Genomic DNA, 12447 nt, shown 5'->3' with positions numbered 1-12447 from the left:
CCCGTCCTTAAAAACTTGAAATGCAGTAAGGCAGCCTGCTAATATTTTTATTTCACAGAGACATCTGTTACTCCTGCTGACAAATGTACCACTCTGCCAAGAAAGTTTAAAAAAAAACAGCATGTAATTGATGTTATCCCAAGAAAGCGCTATCTCCACCCCTTTCAGCTCCAAGCCCTTCAGGTAAAAGAAAAAAAAATATCTTTCAAGAATTTGTTGCCTTTTTGAGGGTTAATACATCAGAAGACAAGCTTGTCTCGCCTTGGCCAATCAGAACTCGGCTCTGGCAGCTATAATATAGAACTAAAGGCAGACTCCTCTCACAAGCGTCTCTAGCCTTGCTACCATTAAAATCAGACCCTTTTTGTCTCTCGATTGCTGTCTCACGACCAAACTCCGATGTGTTCCGTTATCAGCGACCTAAAGCCTGCCATTCCAACACCTGTCTTGCTAGGGATCGGTGGATAGTGTACGATTCAGAAAGCAGACAAGGACGTAGGAAGAGAGATCTAGAGAGACAGCCAGGGATAGACACAGAGAGCTTTGAAGTAATTGGATTCAATGGACGAAATGCTGCTGTTGACAAGAATTCTGTTGGTGGGCTTCATCTGCGTTCTTTTGGTCTCCTCTGGGCTGACTTGTGGACCAGGCAGGGGTATTGGAAAAAGGAGACACCCCAAAAAACTGACCCCTTTAGCCTATAAGCAGTTTATTCCCAATGTGGCAGAGAAGACCCTAGGGGCCAGTGGAAGATATGAAGGGAAGATCTCAAGAAACTCCGAGAGATTTAAAGAACTAACCCCAAATTACAACCCTGACATTATTTTTAAGGATGAAGAGAACACTGGAGCTGACAGACTGATGACTCAGGTAGAGCTACATAGATACATATATTTTTATTTGTTAGCATATCTGAGCAATCATAAATTAAAACGTCTTAGCATTTTTGAAAGACACCCCTGCGCCCCCCTCAAAAAAAACCTCATCGGTTAGATTCATATTTAAATATCCAGTTAAGTTTGCAGGGGCATATAGCCATAGATATATATTTGTTGGGGTTTTGTGTAATACTTACAATTATAACCTTGCCATAATGTTCCCTGTAACTTGGTTAGAGATTTCTGTTTGCATTTGTCCCCAAGGCTGCACTTTGATCAAACGAATTGTATACAGCTAAGAGGACCCCAAGTGTCTAGTGACCGCCAGGCCACTCTTTCATTATTACAAATGCAGTCATCGGTTGGTACAGATGCTGACTTTTTTATATTTATTTTATTACCCTGCATTATTGTTGTTTGCAAGCGGATTCTAAATTTAGTACCCATGGAGTCTTGCACTCACAAAAGGCAGCTGAAGTCCAATCGACCATTACTCTCCTGTTTCTGTATTATATAGCTTGTATTGCAAAACCATCCTTTGCAATTGTGCCCATCAGAGCGTAAATATATTGATATTTCTTTAAGGATGCTCGCCACCAATGCTCTGGTACTTCCAAATGGGAGGGACTTGCAACTTATCAGCATTGCATCACTTCTGTTTTAAAAATCAGATGGCACAAGGTTTACAGCTGAATAAATATTGAATCGGGAGTGAATCAGAATGCGGAACCATTGTATGCAAAAAATAAACCCTCCCAAACAGCCACATTATACTAATAAATATTGTTATTGCTCACGGAAAGATAGGTGAAAGCAATTAGTCTCCCAGTTCTAGAGTTTTTGAAACTACATGGAATCTAGATGCCATCTAGACACTGGAAATGGGTTTCATCCAAATATAGGTCAACAGCCTCCCCCCCTCCCTTCCCACTATTAATGTATTTTAAGTCCCTCCTTCAGTGCTATAATATAACTCGGCTGCAAGAATCGCGTTGAGCATGGGAAGAATTTCCTAAACTCTCCCCTTTGCCTCGGCTTGATTTTCCGCACGTTTACTAGGTTTATTTGGGCGAGGGACGTGTCTCCTCCAATCTCCTCCCGACCACCTTAAATCTTACTGTACCTATGAGTGTTGACGCGCGCGCCTCTGCCAGATAGAAGCGCGAGCCTCAATTAAATATGCACAGGCCACGGTGCAGAGCATGTTGTGTAGAGAGTTCCCAGTCCAATTCGATAGCAGCTTTAATCTCGCCTCCTAATGCAAGAGAAAGGCAAGTGAGAGAGGAGGACTATTGTGGCATGCATTGTAAGATCCAGTCCAGTCCCTCTTATAGCCCTCGGTCATCCTCCCTTGCTGAAAAGATGCAAGACAGTGCGCCAAGTCAGACACATCTCGCATTTTCAGCTCCACTTACTCCTCTTTTATCGATCGCAACGGCTAGGATTTCAGTTTGTATCCTTTTTAATACGGCAAATGCTGCTGCTGCTGCTGTTGCTGCTGCTGCTAGGAAGCCCCAGAAAAGAAAAAAAAAGAAGACGTGCTTTTATGTGTGTGTGTGTGCGTGTGTGTAATTAGACACACACAGACACACACCCCATACTCATGAAAGAGCAAATGAAGCTTAGGTGTAGAGAGGAAGAGAGAAGGAGAGCCAGACAGAGATTGAAATACAGAGGGAAAGAGATGGAGACCCACAGAGGAAGGGAAAATGTGTGATGGTGTGTTTTTTAAAGGGGGGCGGTGGGCTGAAGAGGGGGAGACCCCAGCATGTGTGGTAGTGTCTCCTTTCTCCTCTACTGCAGCCTTGGATGTGCCTTGTCTCTCTAGCTGCCCTTCCCTGGGAATACTGAGCCTTCTACATGGCTTGCCACTCTCGCTGCAATAGCTGGCAGCATTTGAACTTCTGACCTTCTGTCAACTTCCCTCAGACGAACGAAACGAAAACAAATACTTTTTCCTTCAGCGACTATTCTCGTTCCTGACACACAAGAAGGAGGGGGGGGGGGGTAGATAACGCCGCTCTGCCTCATAGCCCAGCTTAGGTACCACACCAAAATAAGAGATCAACGTCTGGCTGCAGCTTCATTACTGAACCCCCTTTGGGGAGCAAGAGAGGGGAGAAAGGGACATCGGTGATTGCATAATGATATTGGGGGAGGGGAGAGGAAGGGACAAGAGTGATCTCATACCCCTGGCTGGGGCTGGGGCGAGGTAATGGGGTGATTGAACAGTAGTGAGCCTATAGCAATGTTCGGGGTGGGTTGGAGGGGGAATTGCTCGGTGGTCTTCCAATAACAATATTGTAGGGAGGTGGTGGGAAGCTGCCGCTGACATCAGAATTCCCTCATATTGCAATCCTACAAGGAGCTGGGCCAATCTCTTTCTTTCTCTCTCAATCAGCAACCTCTTGTTCTGTTAAATTCAAGCCTTTAAATGCCTGCTTCACAAGCCCTTCAACCATGGAAAGCTCTTCCCTGAATGGAATTGTTAAACTTTCAGAATCGTTGCTGAATGCATTAGCTGCTAGTTAATATTAACTTAAGAAGGGGAAAAAACGCAGAGCTAGGTAAGTCAGGTTCTCAACTTTGCAGGTGACAACAGCAGTTTGCTGAATGCCCCCCCCCCTCCCCGCCCCATACACACACACACACACACACACACACAGCAACCATTGGCTGGATCTGTGAACGAGATAAGGGAGCCAGGTCAATATGATAAAGCTGGAATTTGTATGAAATAAAATAGAAATCTAGTGCCATACAGGCACACAACCGGTGCATGATGTGAGGAATTTGGAGATCAACTTGGCATTTAGGAAGCCCACCGGGTTGTTTACACTGACAGGTACCTGTTAAGTGTTTCCTTCAAGCAATTCATTTGTGAAGAGATTAGGGGCTGGCAGGAGAGGGCTTGTTGAACAACTTTGCCTCCACACAAAGCGTTAGTGGAGGCAGCCCTGCTGAGTTTCACGGTGGCTGAACAGAATTGGGCTTGATTTGTGGCACACGACCCAATGAATTAATAAATAGTCTGGCCTTCACGGCTTTTGACTCTGACAATCCAGTTCAGCCAATATAAAAGGAAGGAAAGTCCTTTAGTAGGTCGTTCCTTTCCCTTTTAGTTTGCCAGAGAGACTTTAGCTCACATTTATAGGGGAAGGAGCTGGAATAGCAAACCCGCCTCGTCTACTCTCCTCCCTACTTGTTTTCTTAGTTATAAAATAACATGGCTTTAGATTGCTGTGCAGCTAAGGGCTTTCTCCTTGTCAGTGGCCTAAAACGTTGCATGTTTCGCCTTTTTCTCACAGTATATCTGCGAGAGAGAAATTCACAAGCTAAACTTCCTTATGGTATTCTGCTTTTCCTAGACTAACGTCACATTAAAGACCAAACAATCAGCTCTTTCTATAAAAGTGTTAAGTCACATGGAACAATCGGCCAGGGAGTCCAAAGTGGACTCACCAGGGCATTTTATATTTAACTGCCACCGAAGTATTGCGAGGGTATCTCTTTATGGCTGTAATATACGCGCTGGAACTTTCCTGTTGAGCAATCCGGTCACGTACCTAAAAGTAGTGTAGCAGGAATCATGCAAGTTTTTTCCCCCTTCTGGGAGCTGTGAAAAGAACCTTTGTGGTGGGTTATTTTACACATTGATAACGTTTTGGGGTGAGTCCTCCTGTAGAAAGCCAAACATCCCTACCCACTTGATGCGTTTGCCTTTAGCTTTACTCAACTGCAGATATTGGTTTGACTGCAACAGTCAAATATCCATATCGTGAAACGGCTTTGTCCTTTTTAAAACAAATTAGCTGGCAATATGCTGTAGTCTCACATTTGCAAAGGTGCCTGAAATGTATATTGCTTTTCTAATCCTCACTGGGTGTGGATGGTGGATGACCTTTTTCTAGAGCTCATTAATTCATGCAGAGCAGTATTCTATTTAAACTCTGGGATGTGATAAGAATCTACCCAAACGTTTCGTACTTTATTTAGAATGATCTCCTAGCTCCGTCCTCCCTCTTTGCCCCTCCTTTACACATTTGTCCATAACCCCTTACAATTTCTCGCCGAACTGCCGGGTCCTGCCTGGTAAATTTCATAAAACCAAGACAACATAAAGGAAAGGAGCTAGTTAAAGAAAACAGAAAGTTAATCATGTGGCAGTGGTCTATTTAGTTAAAAGAATGTGGCACTCCATATCAAGAATGCTTGTTGTCACTCCCGGTTTCATATTCTACGATAGCTCACCTCTGGGTTTGTTGGTTTTTAACATTGCTATCAACTTGATCCCTCTCTGCTTCTCATTCTTTCCCCTAAGAGATATCGGGTGGGTTTGCTCTTATATATACACGTATGTATATTTCAAGCAGGATGAATGTTTCTAGCCCAGGCTGGTCTAAGGACTCTAGTGAGTGATCTGCGAAGGAAAAACTCCTTCTAGCACAGAAAGGCTGTTAACGCGTATGGAGAACCTTTTCATCACCGACTTAAGTTGAAAAGACCCGGAGAGACATTGCAGGGAAAAATATTTGACTCCCAGATGTATGGCAAGTGTTTGTCTTTTGGAAAACTTTACTCTGCTCCCAACAATGTGAAAATGCACGTCTTAGTTGGAGGAATGAGGAGAGATTGTGTCATGCTTCTGACACTCAAACAGGTTGCAGGCTGTAAGAAAGTGGGCGATCGTTTAAAAGAATGGTTATATTTCGACCCCACTCACTTCGTATTATCCGGGCTTCAACCTTCTCTGCACCGACCTCACTTTACTTCCTACATCAGACTAACAGGCTTGCCCATTAGGTATCCGAGAAGCTTTTCAATTCCCCTAGACTGGCCCCTTGCACGGATATATAGGGCGAAGTCACAGGAGTTTTGCCCTTGACTTCAATGATAGTGGGCCCAGGATCACAGTTTACTGACTGAGCATAGCTGAGGCTTTGTCCATAATCTTTAACTCTTGAAATGCTAGGTGTGTGTTATTTTTAATAGGGGATGGGGGGGGGTCAGTGGCCAGGGGCTGTATAAATGCCACAGTGCCCGTGCAATGCGTGTGCCCCTTGTGTGCCCCTGTCCCTGCAGAGATGCAAAGACAAGCTGAACGCCCTGGCTATCTCGGTGATGAACCAGTGGCCCGGAGTAAAGCTGAGGGTGACCGAGGGATGGGATGAAGATGGGCACCACTCCGAGGAGTCGCTGCATTACGAGGGCCGGGCCGTGGACATCACCACCTCGGACAGGGACCGCAGCAAGTACGGCATGCTGGCTCGGCTGGCGGTAGAGGCTGGCTTCGACTGGGTCTATTACGAGTCCAAGGCCCACATCCACTGCTCCGTCAAAGCAGGTAAGGATGACACCTGAGCCTCCTGGCTCACCGCGGCTGGCACCCCAGCCCTGCCCGGGGGCGTCTAGGCAAAGCACCCCGTTAAGGACGGTGGGACCCAGGCCTGACAGGTTGGACCCGTAAGGGAGAATAGAAGTATCCCAGCAACAGGGCGTGTGAACCCCTCCCAAGGCAGCCACTGAAGGGACTACAGCACCACTGGGGGCCTACGACGGGAGGGGCACTCCCCAAGGCTAAGCCCTGGGTCTGCTGCTGCTTGGGCCAAGCGCAGGTTGCATCAGAACCGGGCACTTGACCTGGGGGAGGATGCGGTTATCCAGCCATTGCTTTGCATAGCGGCTGGGCTTCTCTTCCCATTTAACTGATTTCGAGCCATACATAACTACGGGGCTTGGTCCCATTTATGAGCCAGCCTCGTCCTGTGCTTCTCTGCCTACGTAGGAGGGGGCTATTAGGAGGACAATGTAGATTTAGAGTGGAGTTTACAAAGGCAGGGGAAAGCCCTCATTCCGATCACAGTGACAATCTGGGCAGAGAACTGATTCGGATATGAATACGGTTCTCTAGCTTTCTCACTCTGCGTGCGGGGGGGGGGGGGGGAGAATGCATGCCATGTATCTGACGTGCCAGACACCTCTATAGCCCTAGATTAATCATAAGGATGCAAAAACCTGCAGCCAACTCCACCACTCTGTTAAAGTATTGATCCCCTCCCGCCCCGACTGAGCCCACAGCTCTGCAAAATAACAGTCGTCCCCCCTGGCATTTCTTTTTTTCTAAATTCACATAGTATCTTACAAACAAATATCGTGACCATTTTAAAACATCTAGCTGGCTGCACGCCCCGAAGTCTAGTATTATTGCTATTGCCAACAGGACCTGCTAGTGTGCGCAGGAAAAAGAAAATTAATGCCATTCATGGCTTAATCTGTAGCCGCTAGGAAACCCCAGGATTTTTTTCCCCTGTGCTTACAACGCCACATGCTGTTTCAACAAAGGAATAACTTGCTAACAATAAATCGCGAAATTTGAAACTTCATTTCTGCGCATAAATTGACGCTTTTAGCAAAACTGTTAACAGTGCATCGCAGAAGAGCTGGGTTTTTCACCTCTAAGTGTTTGTTGCATAGCATCTAAACTGTATTTTAATAGCCTCTTTTAGCCAAGAAACACTTTTAAAGTGTCAAGAAATACTTAGTTGTGAAAGAAAATAATTACTCCCTCTCTAAATATATCTGTTTGCTTAGAAGTAAGGTAACTAGGGGCCTGATCCTGCTCCCATTCAAAGCAATAGCAAGACTTCCAATGACTCTACTGGTAGCAGATCAGACCCTCTTAACCAGCTTTACATTCCTGGGTTGATGAAGAGCTACACTTCTCTGGCCAATGCAGGCTTTACATTGAGCCTGTGATGTTGCTTTGGTTAATCTTCTGGTCTTATTTAGCCAAAGAAATCTCTACAAAGTTGCTAGTGATATTAAATGTCCTTTTCTATAGTAAAGATCTCAGCTCAAGGTGTCTGTTTGTGATGCACAGTAACCTTATTCCAAATGAACATAATCCAACTCCATGTATATTTCATAGGAGACGAATAATTCCAAGAGAACAAATCTACTCATTAAAATTCCACACACACTTGGAGGTTTGGGGTAATATTTAGTGCATGTCAGGCAGGGTCGTGTGACTGTACTACACGGGCTTCAAGAGAGCAGGCTTGAATTCCGCCAGCTAAGTCTGATTTCAAATTGTCAAAACCTCGTTTCATGACAGAGAATCTTATGAGAAGATTAAACCCTATAATTCCAGGCAGGAAGATTCTTTATCTAGATCTCTATTTGCAAAAAGTATGATCCCGGAGATTGGAATGCAAAGAAGAGTTCCCCCAAGGTCTGAATTATTGTCATCAGGACAGAGAAGAGAGGCTGGGGTGGTAAAAGGGACATTGATAATGGGCTACTGCAAGTATTTAGAGCAAGCTCCTACATTTAAAATTCAAATACACATCTTGAGTGTCTTGGAAAAGTGGCTCTGCTGTGCAAATAGTGCTTGGAAGGTCCTGGTTTTTTGGAGAGTATGTGTGTGAATTGGCACATAGGGTTTCTGCACCTGAACAAATAGGGGGAGAGGGGTGGGGGGAAGAAGCTGGGAAAAAAATGGAAGTGTCCTCTCTTCCAAGAGTGTCTGCATTTATTACATGAATCAGAATGACAATGCTGATCCTTTATTGGATTTTAATTAGAGAACCCAAACAGCACTGCTCAAAGCAGCAGATTTTCACACCTCTGCCAATTCACTGGCATGTTTGTAGAGTTGCTACACTACTAGATCTATTCATCAAGCCCCTGAATATGCAAACAAAGCTCAAGCAAGAGCTTTACTCGGGGCTTGTCCTAAGGTGTAGTTTGCTAGGAAAGGACTCTACATAAAGCGCATAGCTCGTTTGTTGCCATGTTCTCAGTGAAGAGGCCTTGGAGATCTTGCTGTTCCATTTCTGAAGCACAAGTGATAAAGTCGTTAGCAAATCAATAACATTCTAATTTTCGCCCTTCCTGTCCTTCCTGAGAAAGTCATTAGGAGACTCTGCAAGTATTTATTTAAATCATAATAGCTTATGCACCAGCTACAGAGGCACAAAAATAAAGTCTGTATCTGTGGTCTTACAACTTTTAGGAGGAAAATTACTTGGACTAGAAATTGGCACACTTAGTAACTGGGAGAAAACTGCAGTGAAATCAAGTGAGGGAGCAAGAATGGAAATAAATTTTATCAAATGTCCTGGCTACAGTGGAATACTGCGGGTGCAACCAAATACACAAAAATGTAACTAGGGTGTTCAGGAACACCCAGGAATCACTAGGTGAAATTCCAGACCCTACGCTATGGAAGAGGGCAGAATAGACAGTCATGCCGGTCCCTTCTGGCCTGAAAAGCTTTTAAATTTCTACATATTATAGTAATATTTTCAAGGACAGAGAATTCAAATCCATAAATGTGGGTTGATCTTGTTTTTAAAATGGCTAGGATTTCTCTGAAGGACTAATAATGAGGCAGTGGTAACAGAATAACCAAGAGCCCCAAAATGTAGGATCAGGTTAAAACTTAGCCCCAATGACTAGCCTGTCCTTGTGCATAAAGTAGAGGGTGTTTTAAGGTTAGATAGGGGGCTGGAGAGGGTGGGGGGAAACACTCCTTACCTGGGCTGAGCAGAGACTTTTGACTTAGTGAGGGAGGCAAATACTCTCTTATCTGGGGGGGAAGGAGCTGCAGAGAATCCTCACCCTGTGTGTGGGCACAGAGACTGCTGTGAGGGAGTGCTCAGAAGTTCCTAAGGCAATGAGAGGCAGGAGGATCTAGTGGATAGGACAGTAGACTAAGGGCTTGTCAACACCTAAAATACAACAGTGGCACTGCTGTGGCACCTCAGTGTAAATATTACCTATGCCCATGGGAGGGGTTCTCCTATCAGGGTAGGTACTACACCTCCCTAAGAGGCAGTAGCTACGGCAACGGAAGAATTCTTCCATCCCCCTAGCATTGTCTACCCCAGGCGTTAAGCTGGTAAAACTACATCCCTTGGGTGTGGATTTTTTACATCCCTCAGAGACATAGCTATGTCTAAGTAAGTTCCCAGTGTAGACCAGTCCTAAGGCCAGGGATGTAAAAAAAAATACCCCCTAACAAGAATTTTACGAATGAAAAGTGCCGGTGTGGACAGCAGTTTGTTGGTGGAAGATGCTCTCTCGTTGGGGGTGGTTTTATTTTGCCAGCAGGAGAGCTCTGTCCTGCCATCAAGGAGTGGCTACACTGCATACCTTACAGTGGCAGCCATGCCATGTAAGGTGCACAGTATAGACCTTGCCTAAGAGTCAGGAACCCTGGGAGCTAAGTCTAGCTCTACCATTGACTTGCTATGTGACATTAAGCCAGTCACTTCACTTCTCTGTGCCTCTGATTCCCCTTCCGCCCTTTGCTTTTGGCTGTATTAGGTCTGGTCTACACTACAGACCTATAAATCAGTAGATCTATGTTACTCAGGGATGTGAAAAATCCACCCCCCTGCGTGACATATACTGACCTAACTCCCTGGGTAGACAGTGCTCTTGGTGGGAGAACTTGATGCAGCTAATGCCTCTCAGGGAGGTGAATTAACTACGCCGATGGGAGAGCTGTCTCCTGTCGGCCTAGTGTCTTCATTGAAGTGCTACAGCGGCTACGCCAATGCAGTGTTTTAAATGTAAACTTGCCCTTACACTGTCTATGAATCGGCAGCACAACTATGGCGAGTGTAGACACTTGCTAAGCGACAGAAAGCGTCTCCCATCGCTGTAGTTAATCCACCACTCTGAGAGGCAGTAGCTAGGTCCACAGAATTCTTCCGTCAGGCAGTACAGCCTGAGTTGATATAATTTACGTCACTCAGGGGTATGAAAAAGCCCCCTCCCCCCCATAGCGACACAAGTTTTGCGCTGTCCACACAGGTGTTATGTCGGTGGGAGACATAGCTTCCACTTCTCACTGAAATTGAGTAATTATGCCGATGGGAGAGCGCTCTCCTGTCAGCATAGCGCATCTTCACCAGATACACTACAACAGTGCAGTAGCACCAATGTAGCACTGTCGTGTAGACTTACCCAACCTAGCAGCATCTATCCCAGGGGGTTAGGTCAGTTTAACTATGTATCTCAGGGGTGTGATTTTTTCATAGCCCTGAGCAATGTAGCTAGGTCACCCTAAATTGTAAAAGTGCACAATTTAACTATGAACTTTTCTACTGGGGAAATTGACTGGAATAAAGTATTCCACATGGACATGATATTGCAGAATAAAAGTGATTTTATTCCAGAATAACAACTCCACTTTGGAAGTGCACTAATTATTCAGGATTAAAGTATCTTTTTTTCCAGAGTAGTGTCCACATGGGGAGCTATTCTGGAATAGTTACTGCAGAATAGGTCATTTGGCAATAGCTATTCTGGTCAATTTCCCCCATGTAGACAAGGCACCATTAATTTTGAAACTGATCCAGTTAAACTGGCCCAACCCCCATCTAGTATAAACCACTTACACTGGTTTGTTAGCTTATATTGAGTTAGCTTCAGCTTCAACTTCAACTGGATGATTGCCCGTTCTGTTCATTCCTCTGATGCAATGGGACTGGTCACTGTCAGAAGACAGGCTATTGGTCTACATGGACCATTGGTCTGACCCTGTATGGCCGTTCTTATGTTCTTTGTAATGTAAGTGTAGCTACAAAGGAGGCTGCACCACTTTCACAAGATCAGTTTTATTACTTTAGTGAAAGCGGAGCACTTTTCTAGACAAGGCTTTAACTGTCTTGTCTAGTTAGACTGTGAACTCCTTGGGGCAGGGACTGTCTCTGGTGATGTGTATATCTGATGCCTCGCTCACAGGGGCCCTGGGGCCTCTAGGCCCTATTGTACTACTATTAATGGAGGAAGTGGGGGGAGGATGCAAAAACTCCTAGGAGAGGAAGGGGTTCACAGCTACTAACCTGAGCTGGAAAGGTGGCATGCAAAGGCCACTGCTATAAATGTGTGCACTGAAACTGATAACCTGAGGTGTGGAATGCAGACAACTCCTAACCTGGGGATATGGGGAGGAGGATGCTGAGCAGACTTGGCTAGGGAATGTATGTCTTATGGGAGAGGAGGTGGGGGGACTGTGGGATGCAGAGAGCCCCTGCCCTTGGTTCTATGGGGTGTGTGTGCAGAGAACCCCTATTCTTGGCTGTACGGGGGTGGGGGGCAGGATACAGAGAGTCCCTGCCCTGGGCTGGGGGAGGAGGGGGAGAGATGCAGAGAATCCCTGCCCTTGGCTCTATAGGGGGAAGGGGGGGCGGGATGCAGAGAGCCCCTGCCCTTGGCTCTATGGGGGGGGGGAATACAGAGGGCCCCTGCCCTTGGCTGTATGGGGGGCTGGGGAGGCGGGATGCAGAGAGCCCCTGCCTCTGGCTCCATGGGGACGGGGTGGGATGCAAAGAGCCCCCTTACCTTTGGCTCTATGGGGGGCAAGATGCAGAGAGCCCCTGGGTAGATTGTGTGTTGGGACAAGAAATGAAGCCAACCCATAGGCTGAAAGGGTGGGATGCAGAGCAGCTGGCATGATGCCTGTGTGTAGGATGCAGACAGTGGAGGTCGCAGAGACCCCCTGCGCTTGGCTCTGTGGGGGTCGGGGGGATGCAGAGAGCCCGGCGGAGGGGGGGTG

General features: G+C 46.0%; 1 protein-coding gene across 1 annotated transcript in view; it reads left to right on the top strand.

The window, feature by feature from the left end:
• Nucleotides 1–338: 338 nt before the first annotated feature.
• The window catches only part of SHH (sonic hedgehog signaling molecule), a 22007-nt gene continuing 9898 nt past the window's right edge, over nt 339–12447 (top strand). Inside the window, exons 1-2 of the mRNA XM_034759997.1 lie at nt 339–870; nt 5961–6222. Coding sequence (XP_034615888.1) covers nt 562–870; nt 5961–6222 — 571 coding nt within the window. The 5' untranslated portion in view covers nt 339–561. The remainder of the gene's footprint in view (nt 871–5960; nt 6223–12447) is intronic.

Source organism: Trachemys scripta, chromosome 2, assembly GCF_013100865.1.
Source record: "Trachemys scripta elegans isolate TJP31775 chromosome 2, CAS_Tse_1.0, whole genome shotgun sequence".
Lineage (NCBI taxonomy): Eukaryota > Metazoa > Chordata > Testudines > Emydidae > Trachemys > Trachemys scripta.
This window is presented reverse-complemented; position numbering and strand designations above follow the sequence as displayed.